Source organism: Thunnus albacares, chromosome 11, assembly GCF_914725855.1.
Source record: "Thunnus albacares chromosome 11, fThuAlb1.1, whole genome shotgun sequence".
Taxonomy (NCBI): domain Eukaryota; kingdom Metazoa; phylum Chordata; class Actinopteri; order Scombriformes; family Scombridae; genus Thunnus; species Thunnus albacares.
The window spans coordinates 7,320,438-7,345,804 of NC_058116.1; the positions used below are offsets into that span (position 1 = coordinate 7,320,438).

Here is a 25,367-nt window from a genome sequence, read left to right on the forward strand (position 1 = left end):
AACCCAGAACACAGCCCAGGCCTGACAGCACCCCAGGGAGCCCTCTGGTTTTGTTCAGCCGCTGACAGCCTATTTTTGGCAGTAAGGCATCTTGATAGTGATCAGAGATGGAAGTATGTTCCAACAGTGTCATCAGCACATTAATAAATACCGCCATACTCTGACATATTGGTACGCTTAAGATATGACACCAATTTTATTTTTATTATATTTCACATGATTCCCCCTGGGTCCATCACCAGATTTTATCCTGAATGTGTGCTCATTCATACACATATTTAGGCTATGTTGTGCATTATACACGTGTACCACAAAATGCCCTTGAATAGTTTCACAGTCTCAAATCTACAGATGACAATGGCTAATATTGTGGTAATGACTATGTTATATGTAGGTGTGTCCTATGGAGGGTGACGCACTCCTGCTAGATGTGAACAGGAAGAAGTTCAATAAAGTCGGAGCTCAGACTATGGCAATTTGTCTCCCTCGTATTGATAACACAAATAGACCTAATTTAATACTTTGTTTCTTAAATGAATGCAGTAATTTGCTAAAAGTGGCTAAAAGTATCTGCTTCTCTGCCATGAGAGTGAGAGACTTGACACCGGAATAACTTTTTGTCTTTAGCTGTGAGACTTGCAAGCTGACTACCCCCAGCTTTGTTTTGCTCTGGGACCAACCACTGCCAACAAAAAAAACTCTAACAAGAACTGTCTACTCACTCTCGTGGGGAGCTTTCGGTTGGAGCTAGCTGCTGTTGTTGATCGGAGGTAAGCCCCACACAAATCCCACTGCAAGCCAGCCGTAATTTCCAACCACACACTTTGTGTTAGGGAACCAACTGGCCGTAGACACGCAAGAAACCAAACTGCCAGTCATTCTTGTAACAAATGCATGTACAAATGACAATTCACCAAGTGTTCGTTGATATATTTCAGACTGAACCAACCAACTGACCAGCTGCTATTGTCATTCCTATAGCCATGCCGACCAGCCTTGCTTACACTTTTCATCAAGTGAAGTGGCTGCAGAGACTCCAGCTCCTACGTCAGTGTTCATTTCTGGGAAAGAAAATCTATTCAACAAATTTCCGAAAACCCTCTAAAACTAGCAGCTTATTAACCAAATATTCGTTAGCCTGGGTAAGTGCTCTGCTGGTCTTCCAAGCAGCAACAATCAAACCGTCATAACCAGCCATTCTAATTACTGCCCCAAAGTACTGCAACAAATCAATGACTGGCAAAGGATTTACAACACAAGTGCTTTGCATATTAACAGTTTTTAATTTGTCCCATAAGCGTTCCCACTTTCCTCAGTTTTCATTTCCTAAAAACACAGACGTACTTGGCTGCCTTTTGTATTCCAGTATTCAACTGAGAGCCTTCCTGAAACTACAGTCATTCTTTGAGCACTGAAATTAACCTTAACACTGATTAAACTGCTGTCAACTTGATCAACTATCCATTTTAAGTCTGTTCTGTCTCTACTGAACCAATCACCCTTAAAATATCTGTTAGTCCAACCATCAGCCAGCTTGTCAGTGGAGATAAATTGCCCAAAGCTGAACTGTACCAGTCAGATTTCTTTATCTTTTTCCTCTAACACTAGATGATAAGAAGAAATCTGTAAATGAGTGTTCTGCCCTTGGTCAGGACTCATTATCCAGAGTTTCCCATCCTGTGTAATTTTTCAGTTTAAACCCCTTAACATCCAGTTTTCCTTTTTTAATTTCCCCTTAAGTATCTTTAAGGTTTTAAAATTCTTTTTCAACTCTGTCTGACATTACATATTTTGTAAGACTTTTCCCAGCTCCTTATTTAAACTATATGATGTTTGCACTGTATGAAAAACAAGACTCTGTGTTGTTTCATGGCTGCATCATTCCATCAAATGGATATATTCTAGATGTCACTTTATACAGTTTCCCAAACTCCCTTCTGATATTGTTGGTATCTTTGGAGATTTGGGAATCTCAACTAGAATTAAAAATGAGTTTGGAAGCTTTGAATAAAGTTTGTAACAAGTGGGCTACCATGACCCGTTGTCAGTGGGATTTAAGAGGAGTACTGGAACGTGGAGGATTTAAGTTACTGTCTACTGTTTCTCTACTAGATGGTTTGTCATTTAAGACAGAAGGTAATCAGATTGTGCAGCACACAAGTATAGAAAAGACACAAATTACTTTATTAAGCAACTGAAGGGAGAGTGTGTTGTGGGTCACTGAACATAGTTGTGTGAAGATAATGAAAATTAACTGGGCTGTGCTGGTCTGGTTAACTTTAATTTCACAATCTATGCAGGCACAGACGTTCTGTGAAAGATTACACAGACAAAGATGATTGAGCGAGAGTCTCACCTCCTCCCCAGCGTAAGCAGCGTGCCAGGTCGTTCCCTGTTCCCAGAGGGAGGATAGCAACTGGAGGGTGCCTGGCAAAGTTGGCCTTATCTACAAAGGCAAAGACAGACAGATCAATCTCTTTATATCTCTTATATCTTTGGTCACAGTTTTTTTTTTAAGTCAGCTGATGAATTAAAGGAAAATTCTGAAATACTAGGACCTTACTTTAAAAGCGGCATCCATTGTTTCTATTGGTTATGACAACATTGTACTTATCAAGTTAATTGCTAAACTCTGTGGTGACATCACTACAATGACATGCAATGGGACAGTAACACAAGCAGTCAGACAATCAGACAGGTCGTAAACTAGCCAACAGTTTAAATCACTTAAAAAACAAATGTTGATAAAAACCCCTAATTGCACAGGAAAACTGTGTGCATGATTACGGCAAGTATCACAGGTCAAAGAAGTTTGTCTGTAAATCGATGTTTACAACAGACAGTTTGGGTAGAAAGATCACTGTCTACCTTCGTTTTTCTGGGAAAAAACAGTTTGGCCAGTCTGGGGGTTTATTTACAACCTGTCTGATCTCCTGACTACTTGAATTTGTTGCTCCGACAGGCTCTTTTCAGTTCCCAGATCTCAGCAATTAAATTAAGTGCAGTAGTATTACAATCAACAGAAACAATAGCCAGATTATGAAAATACAAGATCCAAGTTGTAATAAACTTGATTTAACCTTGAAAAACAGGTGTTTGAGATGGTTCATACTGCAGTCAGCATTCTATTATGACTAATTTTGTGATACTCAAGTCATTACTCTAGAGGATAGAATCTGTGTACCTATACAGTCTAGGATCCAGCCCACAGTGCCATCTCCTCCACAGGCAAGCACCCGGAAATCAGGGACATCGTGGAAAAAGTTGAGCCTAGGAGGACAGAAGATCAAGAAATGCAGAACCGAGCACTTAATAAATGTATTGTTTGGCCTTTTTCTGCACAAATCTCCTCAATGTCAATGTGTATTAAGAATGCTATTTGTAGGTGATAAATCCTTTGATTGGATTTTGTAACAGTTGAGACAGGGATTTTCTAAGCTCTGAATGATTTAATGAACTGAACAGAAAGGCTGATGAGGAGAGAGACACAGAGAGAGAAAGAGAGAGAGAGTTTAATCAAAGTGTGTGCTCTCTCCAGCTGTGTTCACTCCACTCCTTTCCCTAGAAACCATAGTCACAGAGTGGTCACAGAGTGCGTGCCCTTCAAAGGAACCTTTAATGTGTGTTGGGACAAAGGTGTCGAAAGTGGCTTTCATCTCTCTCCGTCATGAGACAGCTGCATACAGGGCAGCAACCCCTTTTACACCAATCACCTGGTCCTGCACAGTGACAGCCAATAAACCGTAGCCGATTTGTTCTGAATAATAACAAGCTCACTCAACACTATTGTCATCAAATCCTGTTAAAAGACTAAAACTAATAATTAATTGATCACACTAACAAGAATTTCGTGTATTGCCAAAGCCTGATATATCTTAGTACTTTATGTTATATTCATAGTCCAAAAACACATCATTGAGCCACTGCTGCTGTTTCACTTAGTGACATGTTCCCTCACTACAATGAACACAGGCATTGTAGTTTATATTGAGTCAATCCCACATACACCGTCCTGCTGCTGTAAGTTTTAAATAGAGGAGCAAATGTCTATTGATAAGCGACTGAAAAGTCCCCAATAAATGCACTCTTTACTCCCAATGGGCATGGAGCTGAGTCCCACAGGCAAGTTAGGGAAATCAAGAAGTATTGAGAAACAGATCAACTGATTCATGGTTTTGGTCTTTTCAAAGAATTTGTTGAAAATAATAAAAATGTTGTTACTAGACTTATTCCTTACTTGCATCTTCCTTAAGTCTTAAATAGCCTTCTCAGTTTTTGCTCTGATCTTGTTTTCTGGCCTTAATGGTCTCTACACAAATGAAAGTAGGTGGTGGTGGATTATTTCTGGATCAGGTCAGATGATGCAGAAGTCACGGAGCAGACAGCCCTCTCCAATGGCCATGCAGGGGAAATACACCAATATGCAACCACATTGAGGATATTTCCACAACGTGGAGCTGTGTATCCCTTCTATGTCAGCATAAAATTTTAATTAAGCCGCCTAATCCTGACTGTTTGTGGCTATGCTTTATGTATGACAGCTTAGGAGAAACATATGCATCAACAAAGAGCCAAATGGAGGTTTACATTAATGGAAGGTCTGAAACAATGTTTGTAATGGCTGAAAGTGCAGTGAGCTAATTGCATTCCCTAAACAAATTACTCAGAGTAAGCTGCCTCTCACCTCAAAGCCTGCTGATCCTGTTGCTAGGGAGCCATGGTAACAGTTGGTGTCAGCTGAGATTGGGTTAACCCTCTATGTGACAAGAGACCTTCATTCAGTCCTGTGTGTTTATTTGTATGCATGTGTTTATATTCACTTGTGCATACTGTAGAGCCCCTGTCCCCCTCTTAGCAGCACCAGCACAACTCACCTCCTGCTCAGCAATAACAATATTACATCACCTCATTTTAGATATGAAGAGACCCCTGTGCTCAGACATGTGTTAATGGAATAATAGACAATAAGCACTTAAAAAGATGAAGTGGAGCACGACACAGAAGCTTTTTTTTTATTAATAATTACATAATTACCCCAAGTCCCAATCACAACAAAATGTTCTCAACCTCAGATACCGTACTGAGGAGGGTACTGAAAATGTTTTATTATGAATGCAATAAAAAAGGCATCATTAAAAAGGCTAAAGATGAGCTAAAGTGATACATATTACAATATTTTGACCTATGATCTTAATAGTAATAATGTTACAAAAAATAAAATTCCATCAGGTTTAGCCTCAGATCATGATACTGTGATCTTTTCTAATCTAGTCTTGTGTTTGACACCACATGTATCTACAGCATTCTCCCCTAAGACCTGAGTGCGTCATTGGGTCGCTTTTCCTACAATTGGTTCTCGAGGGCAGCAGATCTGCTTGTCGTGACTAGCGAGAGAGAGAGATAGATAGAGAGAGAGAGAGAGAGAGAGAGAGAGAGAAACAGACAAGGGAGGACAGAGACTCACACAAATGGAAGTGAAAGGATGCTGAGTGGAGTGCTTCACCTTCAAGGTAAAGCATTTACGCCTCTTGTGCTGTGTAGGGCATTTTTTCCCATGAATGGACAGAAGGCATAACAGTATTCATTTCAAAGTACAAGCAGTGCTCAGCTCTGACGTATGAGCAAGTGTGTGTGTGTGTGTGTGTGCGTGTGTGTGTGTGTGTGTGTGTCAAGAGGTCAAATGCACAACATGGCAATAATGCAGTGTTCCCATTCCCCTTCACTGACCTCCACAGCAGGTTAGTTTGACATGAAGGGAGGAGGTGGTCTGACAGCACAAGTCAGACTGAGAAGTGAGTAAGTAAGTACTTTATATTCATGATGTTGAAACTCCTGATGCAGCGTAAAGTCACTGTATAATAAATTACTAGCACACATGTATTTACTGTTTTTAAAATAAATGGTAGCTTTAAATATGTCATTCTTTTATCCAATAAAAGACAGTCAGAAGTTTCCATAATCTTAGATGCAACAAAGGTCCCTGGTTGGGTTCATGGTCAGCACCTTATTTTTGAGGGCACTATATAATGCATAAATTTCACATTTAGAATTCAAACACAAAAAATTGAGGAGGCTAAATATAGGGTACTATACAGTAAATAGGGAGTGATTTAAGAAGACACAGCCAGCAATATTCCACAGGAAAATCCTGTGACAATCAGCAGCAGCAGCTCTCAGAGGTACATGTGAACATACAAGCATGCCAAAAGCACAGCTACATGTAGGGGCTCTGAATGGGATGATATATTAACATCACTTAACAAGTAATAAATCCTGCCCAAATGGGGTTTAAAAGTGAAATATTAATATTTGTTTGATCATATTTTTTTATATTTAACATTACGAAGCTCCCTTTATGTTCTGAAATGTCCCCATCATGTTCTGGTTGAAAACAAAAGTATGTCATCCTCATATTTACCTGACAACTCTGACTGCTGAGACCTACACTATAAACAATGTGGGGACCTACTATGCTCATGTCATATCCAGCTCTATATTTTTTACTCTGGGACTCCACTAGAGCAGCTTTGTGTGATCCATAGTTCAAAAAACTCCTTATTTATCTTACACTGACCCTTTATGCAGCACCTCAGTTCAGCATCTGTCTCTAACAGGCAGTCTTAGCTCCTGTCTCTTTAAGGCCCCCCTCCTGATGAGCCCACTCTGTTCTGATTGGCCAGCTTTCCAGAGGCCTGCTGAGGGGCAGCTATATCAGAGTTGTGTTAAGTTACCGCCGATGCAAACTCCACATTTCCTGCTTTACCGCCTCATATCAAAATCTTTTGAATGACCAAATAACAGGAGACTTTTATTGTGAAGAATTTACAGGAAATTAACATGTTCCTCACTGAATTAGCAGAGCTTTGTAAACAGCGCAAAAATCAGTCGACACAACACAATATGTAGATATTTGGTTACTCTTTGTTAAGCAGATCAGTTAGAAATAATGCAGGGAGGAATAGCACAAGCGGAAACAGCAACAGTGATAATAATGTTTGATGAAGAGCTGATGACCAGCACACCTCCAACAGGTAAACAACTTATTTTGCTTTGCCCTGCTGTGTAATGGAAAAACACTCACAGCATGCCAGCTCAACTCGAGTCATGGCTCAGTGTGACTATCCCCAAAACAATGGAAAAAAGCCATAATGTTAACGGAGCAGAGCAGTGAACTCGCGTACTGTACGTGGAGCAGATGTCTGTATAAAGAAATCCATCACAAGCCGACGTCAGCTCGGGCTGAAAGTAGAAAAAACGTTGGAAACCAAGCATTCAGAGCAGTCTGGAGCTGGTGCCTTTTGCTGACAAGGATTACTTCTACATAAGTTTACCTCATTATTTGATACTTTGGCCATGTTTAATATCCCCTTTAAAAGAAGAAGCCAACAAAGAGATGACTGAAGCAGACTTACCCAACCATGGGTCCACCTTGGTCCAAACTGTACACCTGCCTGGGGTTTAATAGGTACCTGAACTTCCTCAGTACCCTGAAAGAAGGAGGAGACAGAAAAAGAGAATGACTGAAATAATCAGATACACAGTGAGAGTATATGGAGTACTCTGACCAGCAATTGCTGAACCTGAATATTCTAGGTTATGATGGAGTGTTCATCTATATGTTAGCAGAACTGAAAATGTAAGTATCTTAACCTCTTAATCTCTGCCCTATGTGTCCATCTCTCCAAACTTTGCAGCCAAACAGTGCCTGAACTGAACTATATTACTTATATAGTTAATAATAATACTAATATATTATTAAATTCTAAAAATATCCCAAATTTTCCAAAGATACCAAGTAAGTATTTATCTTTAAATAAGTAAGGTAGAATTTCAGGGATGCGTGTATAAAATTATATTTCAATAATGGTACAGCCATAAAAATCTTGGGGTTTTGGGTTTGGATATCTCACTTAGTGTAAGCATCATATAGCTTTACTGAATACATGTGAAGTGGCCTCTGTGCATCCCACATACACCATTTTAAATAATCTGTTCTACAGTGGTGCTGTGGTTCTATCTGACATGTACAGAAATAATCATTTCAGGAAGAAGAAGCATATCACAAAAGAGAGATGAAGAACTGGAGAGTTTCAGTTTGCATGCTTTGCGTTCTCCTATCTATGATCTTTTTGCTCTCATAAACTGTCAGTGTATTAGGGAGCTTCACGTCGACACAGCAGTTTCCTGTAACCTTGTGATAGTTACATAAAATACTCACTGAAGCCCCCACAATGATTTTCATACATTTCTTTTTTCAGGCAATTGTACAGGCTTCTAATATACTCTTAATATTCAACAGGAGGCTAGTCAGTGTATATCATTAGACTACTAGAATAAATTGACAGATAGGTGCTACAGACTTGTGTACTGCAAATCTACACACAAAGGTACATGAGGGATTGATAAATTTGAATCAGTCAGCTGATTATGTAAAATCAGTTTAAAAATTATAGCATTTGTATGTAGATGCTTATACAACTTCTGGTAAGTTGGTTCAGTCATCAACTGAATTGAACAATTTATAAAATTGAAAGCAAAACCTCACTTAGCTTTTCACACAGACAGAAATAGCAATAGAATAGCCTCTTGTTTCCTGTTCACAAGTAATGTAATGTCTATTAATAGAGAATAATTTCCTTTCTAATGGTAATAAAGAGTGTGTTGCTATGGTGATGTGTCAAGCTGAAGCAGAGCAACAGGGTATGATTGGTCTTTGTTGTGTGGTAGGTGGGGAGCAAAGCAACAATGAAGACATTTATTTACAGCATGTGTAGCCTTCTTCATCTTTAAATAACAGTGTTCAGAATGACAGCAGGGAGGTTTCGAAACTCTGGTGGCCTGTGACACAGAAATCAGTTTCCTGAAGTGTGCTGTAATTTCGAGCTAAATAATAGTGTCATTTAAGCATACTACAGTATATCTGTGTATCCAAAGGGACTAATTATGATAAGTCCTCATATGTGATCCCGCAGTTGACTTCCTCACTACAGCCACTAGACAAAGATACTATACTTAATATAGAAATTATCTTTAGGGCTCGCACCACAAAAGTTCTGTTTCCTGCTGCAAGAAGGCACTGATCATTGCGGTTTCCACTAAAGTAGTCCGCTTGAGCACAGCTGAGAAAATGCTTCAGTTAATAAAAAGTGAGGAGATAAGTGAGGAGAAAACAAATGGGCTGCTCGCTGATCATTCACCAAAGACCCCCAAAATGGATAACTATAAATTAATGGCTAAAAAATTTGGTTGAATTAATGGAGATAGTTTCACCCATAATTCAAATTCAATAAAAGGAAAACAAGAATATTAAAAGAAAAAAAAGGCAAATAAACTGTGATTATATTGTGCTAATCCAACCATAATTAAATGTTTAAGTGAAAAAGAAACTGAGAAATGATATTAGATACTGTAAATGAAAAGTGAAATTTAAACTCCTGAAATGTAAGTGCAGAAAGCTTAAATCAAATGCTAAATGCAAAAGCTTAAATTGACATGATTAATGAAAAGAAAGCAAAAACCTATATAAGGCATTTAGAAAGTGGAAATGAACTTTTAAGATATAAAGTTAGCTTTTTGTTTTTCTATTTCATCCTAAATTATCTACATATGGGAAAAAAAACAATTGATTGACCTATCTCGTTTTTAAGATTTCACTTTTTTTTTTTTTTTTTACCAATCCCCTCAAAAAACCCAAAGCCACTAATAATCCACTTAATTACTATATTTTATTTAGAAAAATTAAAACCCAAAAAGTGATGATTCTTACTTTTCCTTGACTTAAAAATAATTAGTTTTCAAAGTGTTTATTTGAAGTCAAATGGCTGTCATCAACTTGAATATATAATTTCTATACACAAATGATATTGTAATAAGCACTAAAAAAACTAGAGCGGGCCAACTAACCACAGTAGAGGGCCCTTGGGTGGCAGCAACTTACCGCTCCCCCTGTCTCCCTCCACTCTTGGGATTGACCAGGACCAGGAGCGGATGAGTACCTGGGAGAGGGGTGATCTGGATACAGGAAGGAGAAATGGAGTCAGGCATCTGCTAACCAGCTTTGTTTGGTCACTTTAACAACATACAGGATACATAGCTCCTGGATGACATACCTGCAGAGCTTGTCCATCTCCTGGGGAGAATTTGAAAATCTGATTGGTGTCATCAGGGCTGGTGCTGGGTGGCGACTCCCCCTCACCACGCTTCACCACAGAATGACGGTCCTGTGAAAGGAGGAAGACAGGTGCATGGGCCTTGTATTAATGTATGAAATGCCCACAGTGAAAATGGATATGCATATGAATCAGCTTGTCAATGAGGTATTTGTGAGGGAAATTAAGAAGTCAGATGACAAGCCCAAAAATAGAATCATTACTGAGTGTGAAATTGAGGCAGGTGTTTGGTAGACATAGGTCTGACATGATTTGTTAGATGAAAGCTGTTGAATGGCAACATGTCACTAATACTGCCAGCTCAGTCATCCATCCAGACATAGACCCCATTTACACCTGGTATTTACATGTGATCTGTATCTGGATACATTATCTGGATAATGACCCACATTGTGTTCGGACAAACAAGTCGACAAACAAGTACGCCTTGGTCAAAGGAACTAGTGCCTAGATGGGTGTGATAGATCTTTTGTGAGGGAAGACTTACAGCTACTAGCACAAGCTACAACTTGCAGGTTTTACCAGGCTTACTTAAGCAAGCAGGAAAAGACCTTTCAAGTTGCTGGTTTGATTTTCTGTATGGACTGCATTTGCACCTGGCTGAGATCATAATGCGATACAAAGCGTTCTGAGTGCATTTACGCCTTGCCTTACCATACATTCCTCCTCATCCAGATACGATAGCTAGATGCAGATCACATGTCAATACAAGGTGTAAATGTGCTCATACAGACATCCAGACATTCTCCCTTATCCAGTAATTATATTGTGGTAAATCATATTAGTAGTGTAGGAGACAGGGCTGACAAAGTAAAGGTGCCAGTTGCTGCAAAGAGGAAAATACACTCACAGTTTAGTGTTTTATCATAACAGCCACCAGGTTTCATCCATGGCTGCAGTGCTTCCAACTTAGCCTCCAACAACCACAGTGGGCAATGTTGATCAACTGAACAACCTTCATTTACTACTTTGCCATCAGAGGTACTAATTACCACTTTCTCCAAAAACACACAGGTGAGAGTCTCCATACAGTTGGATATACTCTACCATTAACTACCATTAAAGCGATGCTTCACATAAGTCTACCTTTTGAGTACTAGATAATCATAACATGTGGGCTAGAAAGGTTGCTGCACAAAATTTCCTCACTAAAGAACAGCAGTTGTGGTCAGCTTAGATTCATGGAGTTTGGATGAATCAACGGCGACGAATTGTCATGGCAAAGCAGGGGAATCACAAAATCCATGGAAACTTTTCAACTCACTCCTGGAGTATCACCCACTTCTCTCCTGTCTATCCATAAACTATGAAGAACCTATAAACTTTTTACAGCAAGCTTTTAAGCCTATTAATTGTGCTACTACTAGCCTGCAAGCAGTAATTCAGTATTTAGCTTTCTACTGAATGAACTCACACATGATTTTATATATATTTTCTGGTGAATGATATTATAAGAGATTAAACTATCCCTCCATTGTCTGTGTTGTACATAGTGTTGGACAGCAGAGAAAAACAACATTCTCACCAAGACAACAGGGCAGATGTATGAGGGCAACAGAGTGTGGTCCCTCAAGGCTCCTCCATCACACTCTGGCTTCACATTAGATGCACACTTGTTATGGAGCTATGAGAGAGAAGAGAGGCAGAAACATAAGAACTGTGGGCGTTATCCATCTGTGAGACTGAGTGTAGCAGTATGAAACACTACAGAAAGGATATATGACCGCTTGACAGGCCAAACAGTGTCAATCAAAAATGTATTTGTTTGTCATTTTTATGACAGATATTTTTCATGCTGGAATGAGAACACATGCTCTGTGAACCTGAGAGTTTTAACAGCAGCATTGATATTGAGGGAAATCCAAGTCAGTGATGACATCTAGTGGATTTAAAAAGCACTGCTAAGTGTGTGTGACCTCTATTAAGCACGCTGTTACATGGTGGAAGCTGCTCCCTAAAAAGTAAACCATTACATTTTAGTTCACAGAAAAGAAAACATTCCTTCAGAAAGCAGAGCAAAGAGAGAAGTTATATTGAAAGCCTGCATTTAGTCGGGCATACTGGTTAAACCTCTGACTAGTGTTGACCCCACAGGGTCTTCATCAGGGTGGAAATATTAAAACCGGATTGTTTAAAATGAAAACAATAAATAAATAATGAACATAGAAATCATGCCGTATCACTCAAGAGTATACAGTCCCATCAATAGGTACAATTAAGAAGGTTGTTTATAAAAAAGGGTTTATAATCTATTTCTTCATTCAAACCTGGATATACTGGATATAAGGCATTAAAGTTTTAAAAATTCAAGAGGTTTCCATCTGCAGCAGCGTTTTTAGACAGCTACCCTCTCTCCCAAAATATCCTACAGGTGTGTCCCTACTATCAGAGACAAGCTGGTTCACAGTTATCATCCAGTTTTTTCATCAAGGTTCCCTGACTTCCCTTACTGCATGTGAATCAAATTATTTGGCCTCTTCATTTTTCTTTAGGGTTAGTGTTAGGGGTTAGGGTTAGCATTAGGGTTAGGGTTAGGGTTAGGGTTAGGGTTAGGGTTAGGGTTAGGGTTGGGGTTGCATGTAATTGTTATGGTTAACGTCTTAATGGAGTGAATGTAAGCCAACCTACATAAACCATTTCAGTGCAACATGCACTAAGAAAGGTTACAATATGAAGTAAATAGCATAATATTACTAAAATGAATACATTATTTCATATTTCCATACTGCATACAATGCTTTTATGTTAAAGAAGAGGTGATTACTCTGATAAAAAAGACACTTTACTGCAGAGTATAGTGTTCATCTGTGTCTATATGCAACAGGAAACTCACAGTGATCTGACACCACACACAGTGCAGGCCCGTTAGGCCCTGGTAACCCTTGATGCTTCTGTGACAGCGGTCGCACTTGGTAGGAGAGTTACCCTCCATCCATACATGCTGCATAGCCTGGAGTGCAAGAGAGAGAAGAGAAATGTAAGGAATTATTACTATTTGATTTTTTAAAAGTCACAAAGTTAGAAATTTCTCATAAGCGATGCAAACACAATTTAGGATTTGTTCTATTTTATTTCACAAAATGAATAATGCAGTTATCACTGTTATAAACATGTTGTGGAAAATGCTAATGAAAGCTCAAACAGCAAAAGTTTATTCCTTCAAATAGCTTGCTTTGACTGGGTAACAGTCCAAAAGACAAAGATATTCAATTAACGAGGATATAAAACAATGAAAGCAGTAAATCCCCACATTTTTAAGAAATGTTTGGCATTTTTACTTGATAAATGACTTGAAAGAGTAATCAGTTATCAAGATTGTTCTGATGATTGACTCATCATTAATAGGCTATTGTTTTGGCCCTACCAGGCTCAAATCATTGATGGATGTGAGGTTTAGCCAGAGGCCTGACAGTGAGTTTTGTTCATAACCCAGACCAGGCTGTAATCAGCATGTGACCTGAGCCAGAGAACAACCACTGAGCCAGAGAAATCATTCTAGACCTCCTAATTGCGTCAATGCTAAATTACAAAGGATGTTAACCAGATAAGAAGCCCTCCATGACCTCCCAGTGCATCCCATGATCCTTACTGTTCTGTTAAACAGGACCATGAGCCAGTGGGAATCTGTCAAACAGACTGGTCAGTGTTCCTGTCTCATTACCCTGCAGCATCAGTCCATGTTATCAGCACGGCATTTCATGTGTACTGTAGAATGAAGCCTTTTATCGCATCGTGTTTGTACTCACGTTGGTGTGCCTACGTGACTTGGCGTAGGTGCTGATGCAGGCAGCGATGTCTTTGGACACACAGCGTTCGTGCACTGTGTACTTGCATACTGAAGGAAATAGAATGAGAAACATGCTCTTATTAGCTTCTGAAGTTGACTTGGATGATGTTGGTCCAGTTCTTACCACAACATCCTTTATATTACAAATCAGCACAGCCAAGGGTGCCACATTAATATACAACATTGTTAATGTTTTTAATGAAAAAAAAAAATGACTCAGAGGCACTCAGGCACAACAAACAACCTCAACTTGAGTCAGACACAGATTACGATGCAGGAACAAACAAAGAGGTAATGACGGAAATTGGCAAGAAGGGGAAGTCATACGAGCAGAAAAACTGGAGACATGGAGATGTAAACAGACAGAAAAACACACCATGGCAGACAAATGGAGAGAAGGGAGACATGGAGACTTACAGGAGCAGCAGAGGCCCTGCTTGCGAACTCCAAGCAGCATGGTATGGCAGTAGTTACAGTAGGCTGGTTTATTGAAGTGCTTCAGACGCCAAACATGCTGCCCATCTTCCTGTACATTCTAAAGGGGGGACAACAAAGGGCAGGTGAAGTGTGGAAATCAACCTTTTAGCGGGACACTTTTCTTTCAAGGATTTTGGTGATGATTGTTGCTACAAACAGTAAAGAGGATTCTCAAAGTTACACTGACCCAACCGTTGTGAACTTTAGTTGTGACTAGAAGTAACTCACATAATAGTCCAACAACCTACAGTATGACATGTTGTCTTGTGTCATCATTGATGCATTATGATTGTGTGTGTTCTGCTTAGTACAGTGGTTTGACAGCTAAACTCACGAACAAACTGCAAGTGATGCAAAATAATATTATTCGGTATTTATGAAATATATCCCCTCAAATTCATGATGGTAGCAATGAATTCAGAAAGGTAGGACTGCTGCCAGTACAGCTCAGAGTAGAACAACAGAATATGTACAATATTAACAATGGGTATGCTCCTCAATACTTGTGTTCTCAGATAACAATGATACTCAGCATAACTATAACACCAGCGCCGGTGTGTGTTCATGTTAAGTGCCTCAAGTGAAGTAGCCAGAAGATCCTTTGTTACACTGCCGCCATGTTGTGGAACAGCCTTCTGCTACGCATCAAGTTGTTAAAAATGAGAGGGGCTTATAAAAGTCAGGGTAGGACTTTTTTATGGAACAGGGTCACAGATTTATATGCAATGACTGTTAATGATTGTAACTTTAGCTGTCCTTGTTTTGATGTGGGGAGTTATAATTTTTTATTTCTTAAATAATGGTGATGTGTTTTTGAATATCAGATTGTGTTGTTTAGTTTTTATGTTGAATGCTTCTTTATGTTTCTTTGTCTTTTAACATCTTGGGAACATGTTGAAAATGAGTGTTTTGTTTTCACTTTAACATGTTATCCCTTGGATTTGTGTGTGTGTGTGTGTGTGTGTGTGTGTGTGTGTGTGTGTGTGTGTGTGTAATAATCCATAAAATCAATCAATCAATCAATCAATCAATCAATCAATCAATCAGTATGCATATTAGATACTGACTGATACATTATATCAGTATATGTACTATTATTAACAATAAATTGCAGCACAGAAAAGAGGAATTGTCACCATTGTAAAGTTTGTCCAGCAGAGAGCACTGACACATCTGTTTTCTGACTGTGAAATCTCCAACTCAGTACGTGTCGGGGTCACAATTTTTTAACAATTATGTTTAAGGGATTCTTTTGTTTGTTTATATTCATGCTAAAAAACAAAACAATGGACAATATATCAATATGACTTTTTTTTTTTTTACCACTTAATGATCGATATTGGTATCAGCCTCAAAAATCCTGTATCATTCAAGTTCTAATACGCAGTTCATGAAAGCTGATACTGCACATGTGATGTACAAAAACTCTGTGGCTCAGAGAAAGTATGTTTTGTATATAACGTTTCAAACTTCCAGCAGTAACACTTAAGTGTAACAACACTTATAGTACCATGAGCGATAGTGACCATGGTTACACAGACCAAGAAAATGGCACCTATAGAACCCCATAACCTCAAAAAAAACACCAGTTAATGAGTGCTTAATGCTAAAGATGTCAAAAAAACAAAACAAAACAACAGAGAAGAATGACATAAAGCACAAGAATCATATTAATCATCAAAAGTCAAACTGCTGTGTGAAGTGAAACCATGCAAATGCACACACACACACACACACACACACACCGTATCCATGCCCAGCAGGACCAGTAAAGGGATAGTGGTGAGTCCTCCTCTGATCCACTCTTCCAGTGTGACTGTCCCATCTCGGTCGTAGTCGATCTCTTCCATCATCTCCTTCAGTATCTAAAGTGGCAGAGATACATACTCCTTAAAACCACAGTATGTTTACACAGAAAAGAGAAGTTGTAGGCAGTTAGCAGCTTCAAAACAAGTACTTTTAATATTATTATGAATTCTGTTAAATTTCCATGAGGTCAACATATAGGAGCTAAAAACAAACCGATAAACCTTCACCAGATACACTTATAAATAGACACATAGATTTACAAACTTTACGGTCAGCTTTGAAATAATTATAATGGTAGGGTTGTGATGATACGATACAATCAGGTCATGGTTTGGTTTGATTAAAGGGCTCGCTGTGAATAAAAATCCATTATGACAGTGGAAAATTCTTCCATACAGATAAAATGTGCAAAAATTGTGTTTTCAGTTTCACCAGTTTTAGTTTTTCTTGTAGATGTCAAAACTGCAAAATGCTCCTGAATGATCATAAGGAGATCCTAAATTCTTTTTTTAATTCTTAATTTTTTCAAAGCGGTTTTTATAAATGCTGTTTCCAATTTCAACAATTTCTGACATGTAAGTAATCCACGCAGAAAAGGTAAAGCGCAACTTAACTTAAAAAACAAAACAAAACAAAAAAGCATGTTAAATGAGCTGATTGAGAAAATAAAAAGTATGATATTACATACATTTAACTACAGATACATATAAAAACTATAGCTATGTCATTTATATAGACACATATTTAACTGGTACCTCATACCAACAGAATAACAGGAAGTTATAGCTAGACACAGAACATAAAGTAAAGACCATCTGACCATTTGCAGAGGGTTGAAAAGCTGACACATAACCTTTTTCTCTATGCAATATAATTATAATTTTATGTCCCCCAGAATCAATCTTTTTTTCAAATGTATCCTGCATATTTCTTATTTTGTGAGTCATTTTCTTCATAAACTGTAGTCCTAAATACGGGTGCTTTCCTCTAATAGGCCAGGCATTTGTCCTTGTAGCACTTTGCTACAAAAGCAATTTTCTACCTTTTGGAACTCTAAAATCATCTTAGGGTTAAGTTTAGTGGTTGGTGAGGTTTCAGCTGGCATACAAGTCAGCAAATGATGATGTTTTTTGGTTGATTGATTCAGATTCAACTGCAGTTGAGAGTGTTTTCACTCACCGGTCGTAGTTCTGTTGAATCCCACTCCAGATACTCTGCCACATGCACCATCTGATTGATGATGCGATCCAGCTCCTACAAAAGAAAGACATCCATTTACCCTCTGCCACAATCATCACTCCTCATACATTTCAAACATGGATGACTGAAATGTTAAAATACTCCTGCTTGCAATGTAAATAAATCGTAATGAAGTCTACATGGAATTCCCTGCATATAATGTACAACATATTCACAGAAGAGCTTCTCTGTTTATGTGATCACTTCAGCACATGGCTAATATTAAACTGAACGGAACCATTACAAATGATCTCATGTAAACACAACTGCTGTCACTGAGTGTACAAGTTACTATTCTTGGAGCTGCTGTGTGCAAAGGGCAAAGGTAGAGACAAAACACAGAGAGGGAAAGATGAAGGGAAGGGGAGGGAGAAAGGGGAGAGACAGAATCCACTCACCGAGCTGTCCAGAACCCCATTGCCATCTGTGTCGTACAACCGGAACATGACTAGAGGGGAATGAGAGAACAGAGATCCCATGATGACTCAGATACCATCAGATAATTAGTAGTTCTGTGAAGCTGTAACATTCCTTCTTGGACTCCCTCCAGATGGCCAAGCATGCTGCTTCTGTACCGGGGCATGGGGACCAGTTAGAAGAGATTAGCCTTGTCAGTGTGCACCAATATAGCCTTAGACACTAAAGAAGTAGATTGGGCACAGCAGGGCTTAAGCATGTTACTGACCTGCCCCATGTGGGAGGTGTAATCACCATGTCTATGGCCCTGGGGAGGCAGCCAGAAGAGGAAGGAACAGCCTTATTACGCTTGCTGTCAACTTGAGCTGACATGCTACTGAGACCAGCGGTATTAGTGGCCTGAGCACACACATACACATTGCAAACGACAGCTGCTCCCACTCCACGCCCCCCTGAGAGGAGCTGACCCTCCGCCTGCATCCCCCATCCCTGTCACTCACACTCCAGCTTGTCCTCCGGCATCCCCCTCTCAAGCAGGGAAAGGTAGCAGACGATGTCCTTGAGGAAGACCACCTGGGGCGACGGCAGGGGGGGGCCCTTCTGGGGTGACGGACTCCTCCGCAGTGATAAACGCTTGTCAGAGTGGCTTCTCTCTGTGGACGTACAACACAAGTGTTCAAAGCTACTCACAGCACCCATCATTCTTTCTACTCCGCTGTGGTTCCTCTGGTGGAATTAATGAAAGGAAAAGCAGACAGTCAACAGTAAATTAAGCATTAACGTATTAGTTTGACAGTTTTACAGAAGTGATCTATCCACAACAGGTAGAGACAAAACAGAGCAGTGGAGAACAGGTTGACAAAACACTACACAGAGTACAGACAGAGGATGGTGATGCAGACAAAACAATATCAAATCATGTGACAGGGATAACCAATCTGGAAAGCCATAAATGGATTAGCAGCACCTAGAGGGAACGAGTCTAAAAAATACAGCACAGTAAAAAAAAAAAAAAAAAAGGCAAAAACAAACCTCTTATTATATTACCTTTACTCGTGTTGCTTCTAAATATGGAACAAACATCAGGAGACCTTTCTCACATAGATGTCCTCACTTTATCTTGCAACATCATCTGCAGTTGCACTGTTTCCAGCCAGCAGGAACTTTTATTAGATTTACTTCGCTAACCACTGGTTTAATGCCCAATAATGAAATGTTTGCTAGGGACATTGGTACAGCAATGTAAGGCCCCACTCAGATTCCACAAAATATTTTTCTTCATTTAAGACTGTAGGGCTGTGACAATATACTGCGGCTCAAATACTGCAATACAAAATGTGAATGAATGTCAGCAGGTTCAATTACATGATATCTATTAATACTGAGAACTACTGAGTTCTCAACTGCTGCCTCAAATGTTATCAAGCTTATATTCTTAAAAAATGTCCTTGAGCTACTCCACAGATCTAAAATCAGTTTGAGAAGATGCTTAAATTGGGGTGTTTAAAATACTGTTACTCCAACCCTGTTCAGATATTTGCATTTTCTTTTTCTTTTTGCATTTTCTTTTTAGACTCTCATCTGGAGGTTTTTATTCTTAAGTTTAGTCTTATAAAGTTTTTTTTTTAATGAAAGAGATTCTATTGCTTTTGTACAAAATAATAGCTACATTTCATTGAAAATTCAAAATTAGATTAGAATAAGAAAACTATTAGGTTTTTGAAATTTCATAATAGCCATCTCCATCTTCAATGATAACTAAGCCATCTCCCTGAAAACTGAGCAATATTTGCTGAAGAAGACCATGAAATGTGGCTGAAAACTGAAAAACCACAACTAAGATGGTATTGTGATGAGAAATATTTTGTCAAACTGCTGTTTTCAAGGTCAAGAGAAACTAGTTTTACAAAGTAAGAATTTTCTGCTTAAAGTAGATAGATAGATAGAAATAGCTATTTTTTGAAATAACTCCATGCTTTCATTCCATTTTTGTTAAAGATACTATGAGCACATCTACTGGTGAATGCTGTATCATGTATCGTACCAACCTATAATCTAACTGTACCATTACACCCCCACAGTAAATGAGACTAGATGCTCAGCTCTTGATAAGTCTTGGTTTCCTGACACTTAAAAACAGTCATCATCATTCCCAGTATTGATTTTTGGCGGTAAAAACAGATACTTTATAAGTCTGCCATACTGGGCCATTATAAGAGTGATAAGAGCCTGTCAAAGTACCACTGAGAAGTAAACCTAACCATGTGCAGTCCATCTTGTCTCAGTGTACATGGTCTCACCTGGTGAAAGTTTGGGGGAGACTGGGGACCTGGCAGGAGCAGCATTGGGGGTCAGGGCATTGCTGCTGCTGTCAGAGGTTTGGATCTGGGTGCAAGGTGAACGGTGGGGCCCCCCAGGTGTGTGGGTCCCGGTCCCTGAATGCTGCGATGAGGAGCGAGATGAACAAGGAGAGGTGGTGGCTCCTGAGCCTGCTGTGCTCATCACGCTGGAGTGCTCCGGCGTGTGTCGACCCATTGCAGACAGGATGCTTTTCCCGTTCATCCCTTTTTGAACCGAAACCGGACAGGACAGACAGGGAAAAGAGATAAAGAGAGAAAGGAGGGAAAGAGTTAGTCAAATAGAAATTACGGATATAGTTGAGAATGAGAGGAAGGGAATGTTAGATGCAAAAAGGATTGGTAAATTTAAGTATCGCTTCATTGTAAGGAGCAACATAAAGGAATACAACTTCACAACATCAACCCATTTACAAGAAACTCAGGATGCATTGAGAGACAGGAAGCAGTTACGTCAAAACCTTACAAAATACTTCACAAAGCCAAAATACCATCAAGTCATCCACTTATCCACAGGCAAAATACCATGAACTCACATCAACACAACAAGAGCACACGGACAAGGGAGCAGGAGGTTATAGCCAGCAGGACTCTTGTCCCATTAAGACGACATCACCGGGCTAGTCGGCCCGCTCTGGTACCTGTAATGGGGGCACAGGCCACTTCGGTCTGAATAGAGATGCCTGCGTCAATGGAACGGGCTTCTGCAGTCAGTCAACATTTCAAGGAAAAAAAAAAAAAAAGACAGCGGCAGACGCAGCAGGTGTGAGTGAACATCAGTGGAGAAATTAGGCAAGAAAGAGTATTGTGTATTGCCTGTATATATACTATTTAAGAACAGACAATTACTGTGTGGCTGCAAGATTTAAAGAACTTTGTGGGCAGAAAATTATTAGGAGGCAAGCTGAATTACAGTAAGTGAGCACACCAGAATAACAACCTTATTTTGGATCCTCTGATTAGTGTCAAGAGCAGAAAGCTAATGTTTTTCTACATCATCAGTGGACCAAATAGAGGCTTCTATTATATACCATGGGACCGGAGGAAGTGATTAAAGAGACAAAAGACAGAAAGAAGCATATAAAGCATAGTGAGGCATTCCCTATACTTGTTCAAACAGCATAATTGGAGGTAATATTTTATCTGCTTCCTTTGACTGGGAGCTTCTGACATTGTGGCCTCATGATACCAGTTGAAAAATGTATGAATAAATCCATTAATAAAACATTTATAAAATACATTGGAAGATTTTAAATAATTTGACCACTAGTTATGTATTTCAAGTCTACCACCAGGTGGCAGTGCAGGCTGTATCAGTTGTCTCCCCTTGAGGAACTTGATCCCAAGCACACTTTGAAGCAGCAGCAGAATCCACACCAGCCAGTGAACTCCCCGGTGTGTTTTGCTGTCAAGCTTTGAATGTGTTTTTGCAAAATCCTAAAGGGGGGATTCTTCATACACAGTCACATGTCCTGTGTGATATATTTGCTTTTTACCATCACGATATGTGTAGACTAACAGCTGTGACGTGAGCGGCATTATTCACACATTTGTGTGCCAAAGCCCAAAGAAAAAGCTTTGAAACAGGGGATTCAAGGGAAAATTACAGAACATTACAGCCTGTACACTACAGTACCAGCTGAATTAATTGTGTGTGTCTGGTGAATTAAAAAGTATGTGTGCTAGGGAAAGATCAGGGGTGAATAATCCCTGGCCAAAACATGAATATCTTCATTACCATTTTGCACAATGTGAATATAACTAAACATGGCAGCACTGTTATCATTTGTTCAGTCTTTGTCTTCCTTTGACCTTACATCACATCCTGATAAACTCACTAACCTTAACCCCCACTATTCATGTGCTTAATTGTATCTTGCGGATGTGTAGAGGTCATTTCTGAGGACAAACACAGCTAACACTCCAAAGGAACACAGGATATATGGGGTACCCATCATGCAAAAGCATAGTTAAAAGCAAGTATATTAGAGGCTTTACAGTCTGAGTGGAAAACAAGTAAAGACTGATCTGACTGAAGCTCTTCTGTCATCATCCAAAAATAACACACCCGTCTATGCACGTATGCAAATATGACTGCAGCTATTAGTTAATTTACAGTTCAGACAGTCTTGAATGATGGCACACAGAGTGAGTGGGACGGCTGTAAACGATGTCACCGGATGGGGTCAAACTCCGGACATCACAAACAAAGCTAACAGAGACATTAGGACTCTCAAGCTGTCACTCACATTTCGCCTCACTACACTTGTTGCATCTTACTTTCACAAGCATTAGACCACAGAAATAGATTTCTAACTCAACAGTCCATCTGTCCCCTCAGCTGCTCGGCAGTGAGGAGCAGACAGGCAGAGCCCACGCAGCATTCACATGGAAGAGTGGACGCAGACACATGGCACATCCCGATTCTCCTCACTTTCCCTCACTTACGTCTTTTCCTTGCATCTTAGTCCCTCTCATTGAAGATGCAAGGATAGAGGAAACAAGGAAACACGATTGAAGCGAAGGAGACTTTCTTTCCTCTGAACCATCACCTGAAGCGACGTCTGTTTCTGAAGATGGCAGCACATCTGGATCAGCTGTCAGTCGGCTTTAAGAGCTCTGTGGTTACTTTTGATGGTTTGGAATAAACTGCATCTGCACATTAATTAAATCCATTTTCCAATCCATAAATTTCACAGCTCTTGTACTTTTTTTCTGAGGACTGTGGAGAAACCACAGTGTGTAAATGCTCACTGCTCATGCTGAATGCACATGAACCATTTCTAGCAGAATGCGTTTTTGCATCTGCATTTATTTATATTCTGATTGTAAATTCATTATTTAATAATGCAGGTTAAGATTAGGATGTCTTATAAACTGTAAAGATTTGATTTACAAGCCCAAATGTTTTAGGGAAAGTGAAAATTATGTAAATGTATCTCACATCAAACTATAGTTTCTATCCAACACACATCATCATATTATTCATAATGCAGATTAAAAGGAAAGATAACAGATCATGAAAAGAAACATCTTTCTAATGATTGAAGAAAGTTTTTTATGGTTCCTTTGTTAACCAGACCTATTTTTAACACAGATCCAATAATTGTGTGTCAGAAAACAAATAAAATCTAAAACTTGAGATTTGGTTGTGTTATTTGACCTGATATAAATCTATGATGATGTATCGGAGTAGTATGATCAACTGCAGCGTCCAATCACTAGCAGATTTCCAAAAAAGGGATGTGTCGGTATGGTAAAAGACTTCCGCGAAGGCTGCTCTTGTGTGTTCTCGCTCAAGACTCCTCAGGGATCCCTTCTCGCTCCTCAGAGCAGAAATAAGGGAATTGGAACGTCCCTCATGATGTCTGGTCATCGAGTTAGGAGCGATCAAATAAAGGAACTGGGATGTACGCACAGTTAGGATACTGCACATAGCACAGTGCTGTCACAGTGAAGACCTACAATGCCCCGAAGATGTCTGTCTTTCTGTGCTCCTTCATGTGTCAGTGTTAAAAGGCCTATAAACACCTGAGGAAACGTTCACTGGTGTGTTGTAAGAAACCAAAAAGAATTTAGACAAAAATTTCATAGATTATGAATTAAATTACGTGATCAGTGTTGCTCATCATTGCCTGCAAAAATACAAAAACAACCTACCCAGTAAGCTCGTTCCTGCACGAGACTGATCAGGAGAGCAGCCTCCTGTCTTGCTCTTGAAGGAGGTGAAGAGGTGCTGACACAGTTCTTCTGGGATGTCATTCTCCAGATAAGTGGCCATGAAGAGCTGGAAGCCCTCATAGTCAATGGGCTGCATAGGACAGAAAAGGAAAGGCAGGTTAACAGAACCAGTGAAGTACATGTAAATGAAGTTCACATCAAATCACAGATGGACAAGTAATTTGTTACAAAAATGAGTAAAGAGGAAAAATGTGATGGATTTTTCAGCTCAAGTTGAAGTGCCCTGTGTGAAGGTCTGCAGCTTTGTTTGGCATGGCTTTTATAAAAATAGCAGCTTAATGAAAATATGGGTTTAAGCCACTAATGTGAAAACATTCTCTGCTCAGGCTTGAAGGTCAGTAAAATGTCATAATCACAAAGTCTGTCAGACCAGCCAGCTGACCAGCACAGAATATGTCTCTAAGGTTAGAAAGGGCAGAATGGAGGTGCTGGAAGCTGCTTCCAGATAAAAACCTTGGTACTTGGAGGCCTGATGACTTAAAAGAAAAAAAACAATGTATGTACAATGTACCATACAGACAGAAAAACATGTTTCATCAACATTTCTGAGTTGCAGTGCTGAATACAGAAATGTATGTTGTTAATGGTCCGACCATTTACATCCAGCAAACCCCTGCCCCTCCCTCAGCTGCCACTCACAGAGGCATGTGATAGATATATAGTGGCACTGAACTCAACTCAACAACCCCATGAACTCTGGCCTTTTCCTCTTCACCATCTGTAGCGGATAAGGCGGGGTTATGTTATGTTAGTGGACAGAATGCACATGCAGTCTGCTGACACAGACACCACACAGCATGCAGAGCCCACCGGGCTTAGGCTTACTTGGTTGAGAACGTCTTGCTGCTGTTTAACAGTTGGAACAATGAAGAGGAGAAGGAGGAGGAAGGAGTGAGGGAGGAGTGGGTAGAAGAAGAGAAGGGGTTAGCTATATGCGGTAAGCGTGTAGACCAGGCTGACTGCTCCTCATTTCTGCAGAGACTTATTGTGCCACACTCGCTCAAATATACTCATCCATAATCTGAAAAGCTTGAAGCTATCTGGTTGAACAATTCAACCACTTCAAATCCCTGAAGGAAGTCTTGACCACATACTCAGAATTCAGATTAAAAGCGATTAATCAAATAAACATGAGTATGCGGTATGATGCAGAAGTACAGACTTTAAATTAGCCTGTTCTGGCAGATTTTTGATCAAATAAAGGTGTAACTAATGATGGTTGTATTCCATTCAGTCCTGGCATTGTGCATGCTGCCGCATCACTTACCTACACGCCTAAAATAAACAGAGCAACCATTAAAACTCTTATATTCTGTTTCATTTCTGATGACATTGGACAGTAACAAGAAGAAGGATGTAATGCTCAAATCA

At 39.5% G+C, this 25,367-nt stretch overlaps 1 protein-coding gene across 1 annotated transcript in view; it reads right to left on the reverse strand.

Annotated features, from left to right (window-relative positions):
- LOC122992315 (diacylglycerol kinase beta) overlaps positions 1-25,367 on the reverse strand; it is a 108,563-nt gene that overhangs the window by 49,791 nt on the left and 33,405 nt on the right. The window contains exons 4-18 of the mRNA XM_044366078.1: positions 23,916-24,066; positions 20,199-20,462; positions 18,399-18,551; positions 17,880-17,929; positions 17,422-17,496; positions 16,179-16,298; positions 14,374-14,491; positions 13,916-14,004; positions 13,003-13,119; positions 11,695-11,793; positions 10,110-10,220; positions 9,938-10,011; positions 7,413-7,487; positions 3,185-3,270; positions 2,357-2,446 (exon numbers count right to left, since the gene is read on the reverse strand). Of these exons, the coding sequence (XP_044222013.1) occupies positions 2,357-2,446; positions 3,185-3,270; positions 7,413-7,487; positions 9,938-10,011; positions 10,110-10,220; positions 11,695-11,793; positions 13,003-13,119; positions 13,916-14,004; positions 14,374-14,491; positions 16,179-16,298; positions 17,422-17,496; positions 17,880-17,929; positions 18,399-18,551; positions 20,199-20,462; positions 23,916-24,066 (1,672 nt within the window). The remainder of the gene's footprint in view (positions 1-2,356; positions 2,447-3,184; positions 3,271-7,412; positions 7,488-9,937; positions 10,012-10,109; positions 10,221-11,694; positions 11,794-13,002; positions 13,120-13,915; positions 14,005-14,373; positions 14,492-16,178; positions 16,299-17,421; positions 17,497-17,879; positions 17,930-18,398; positions 18,552-20,198; positions 20,463-23,915; positions 24,067-25,367) is intronic.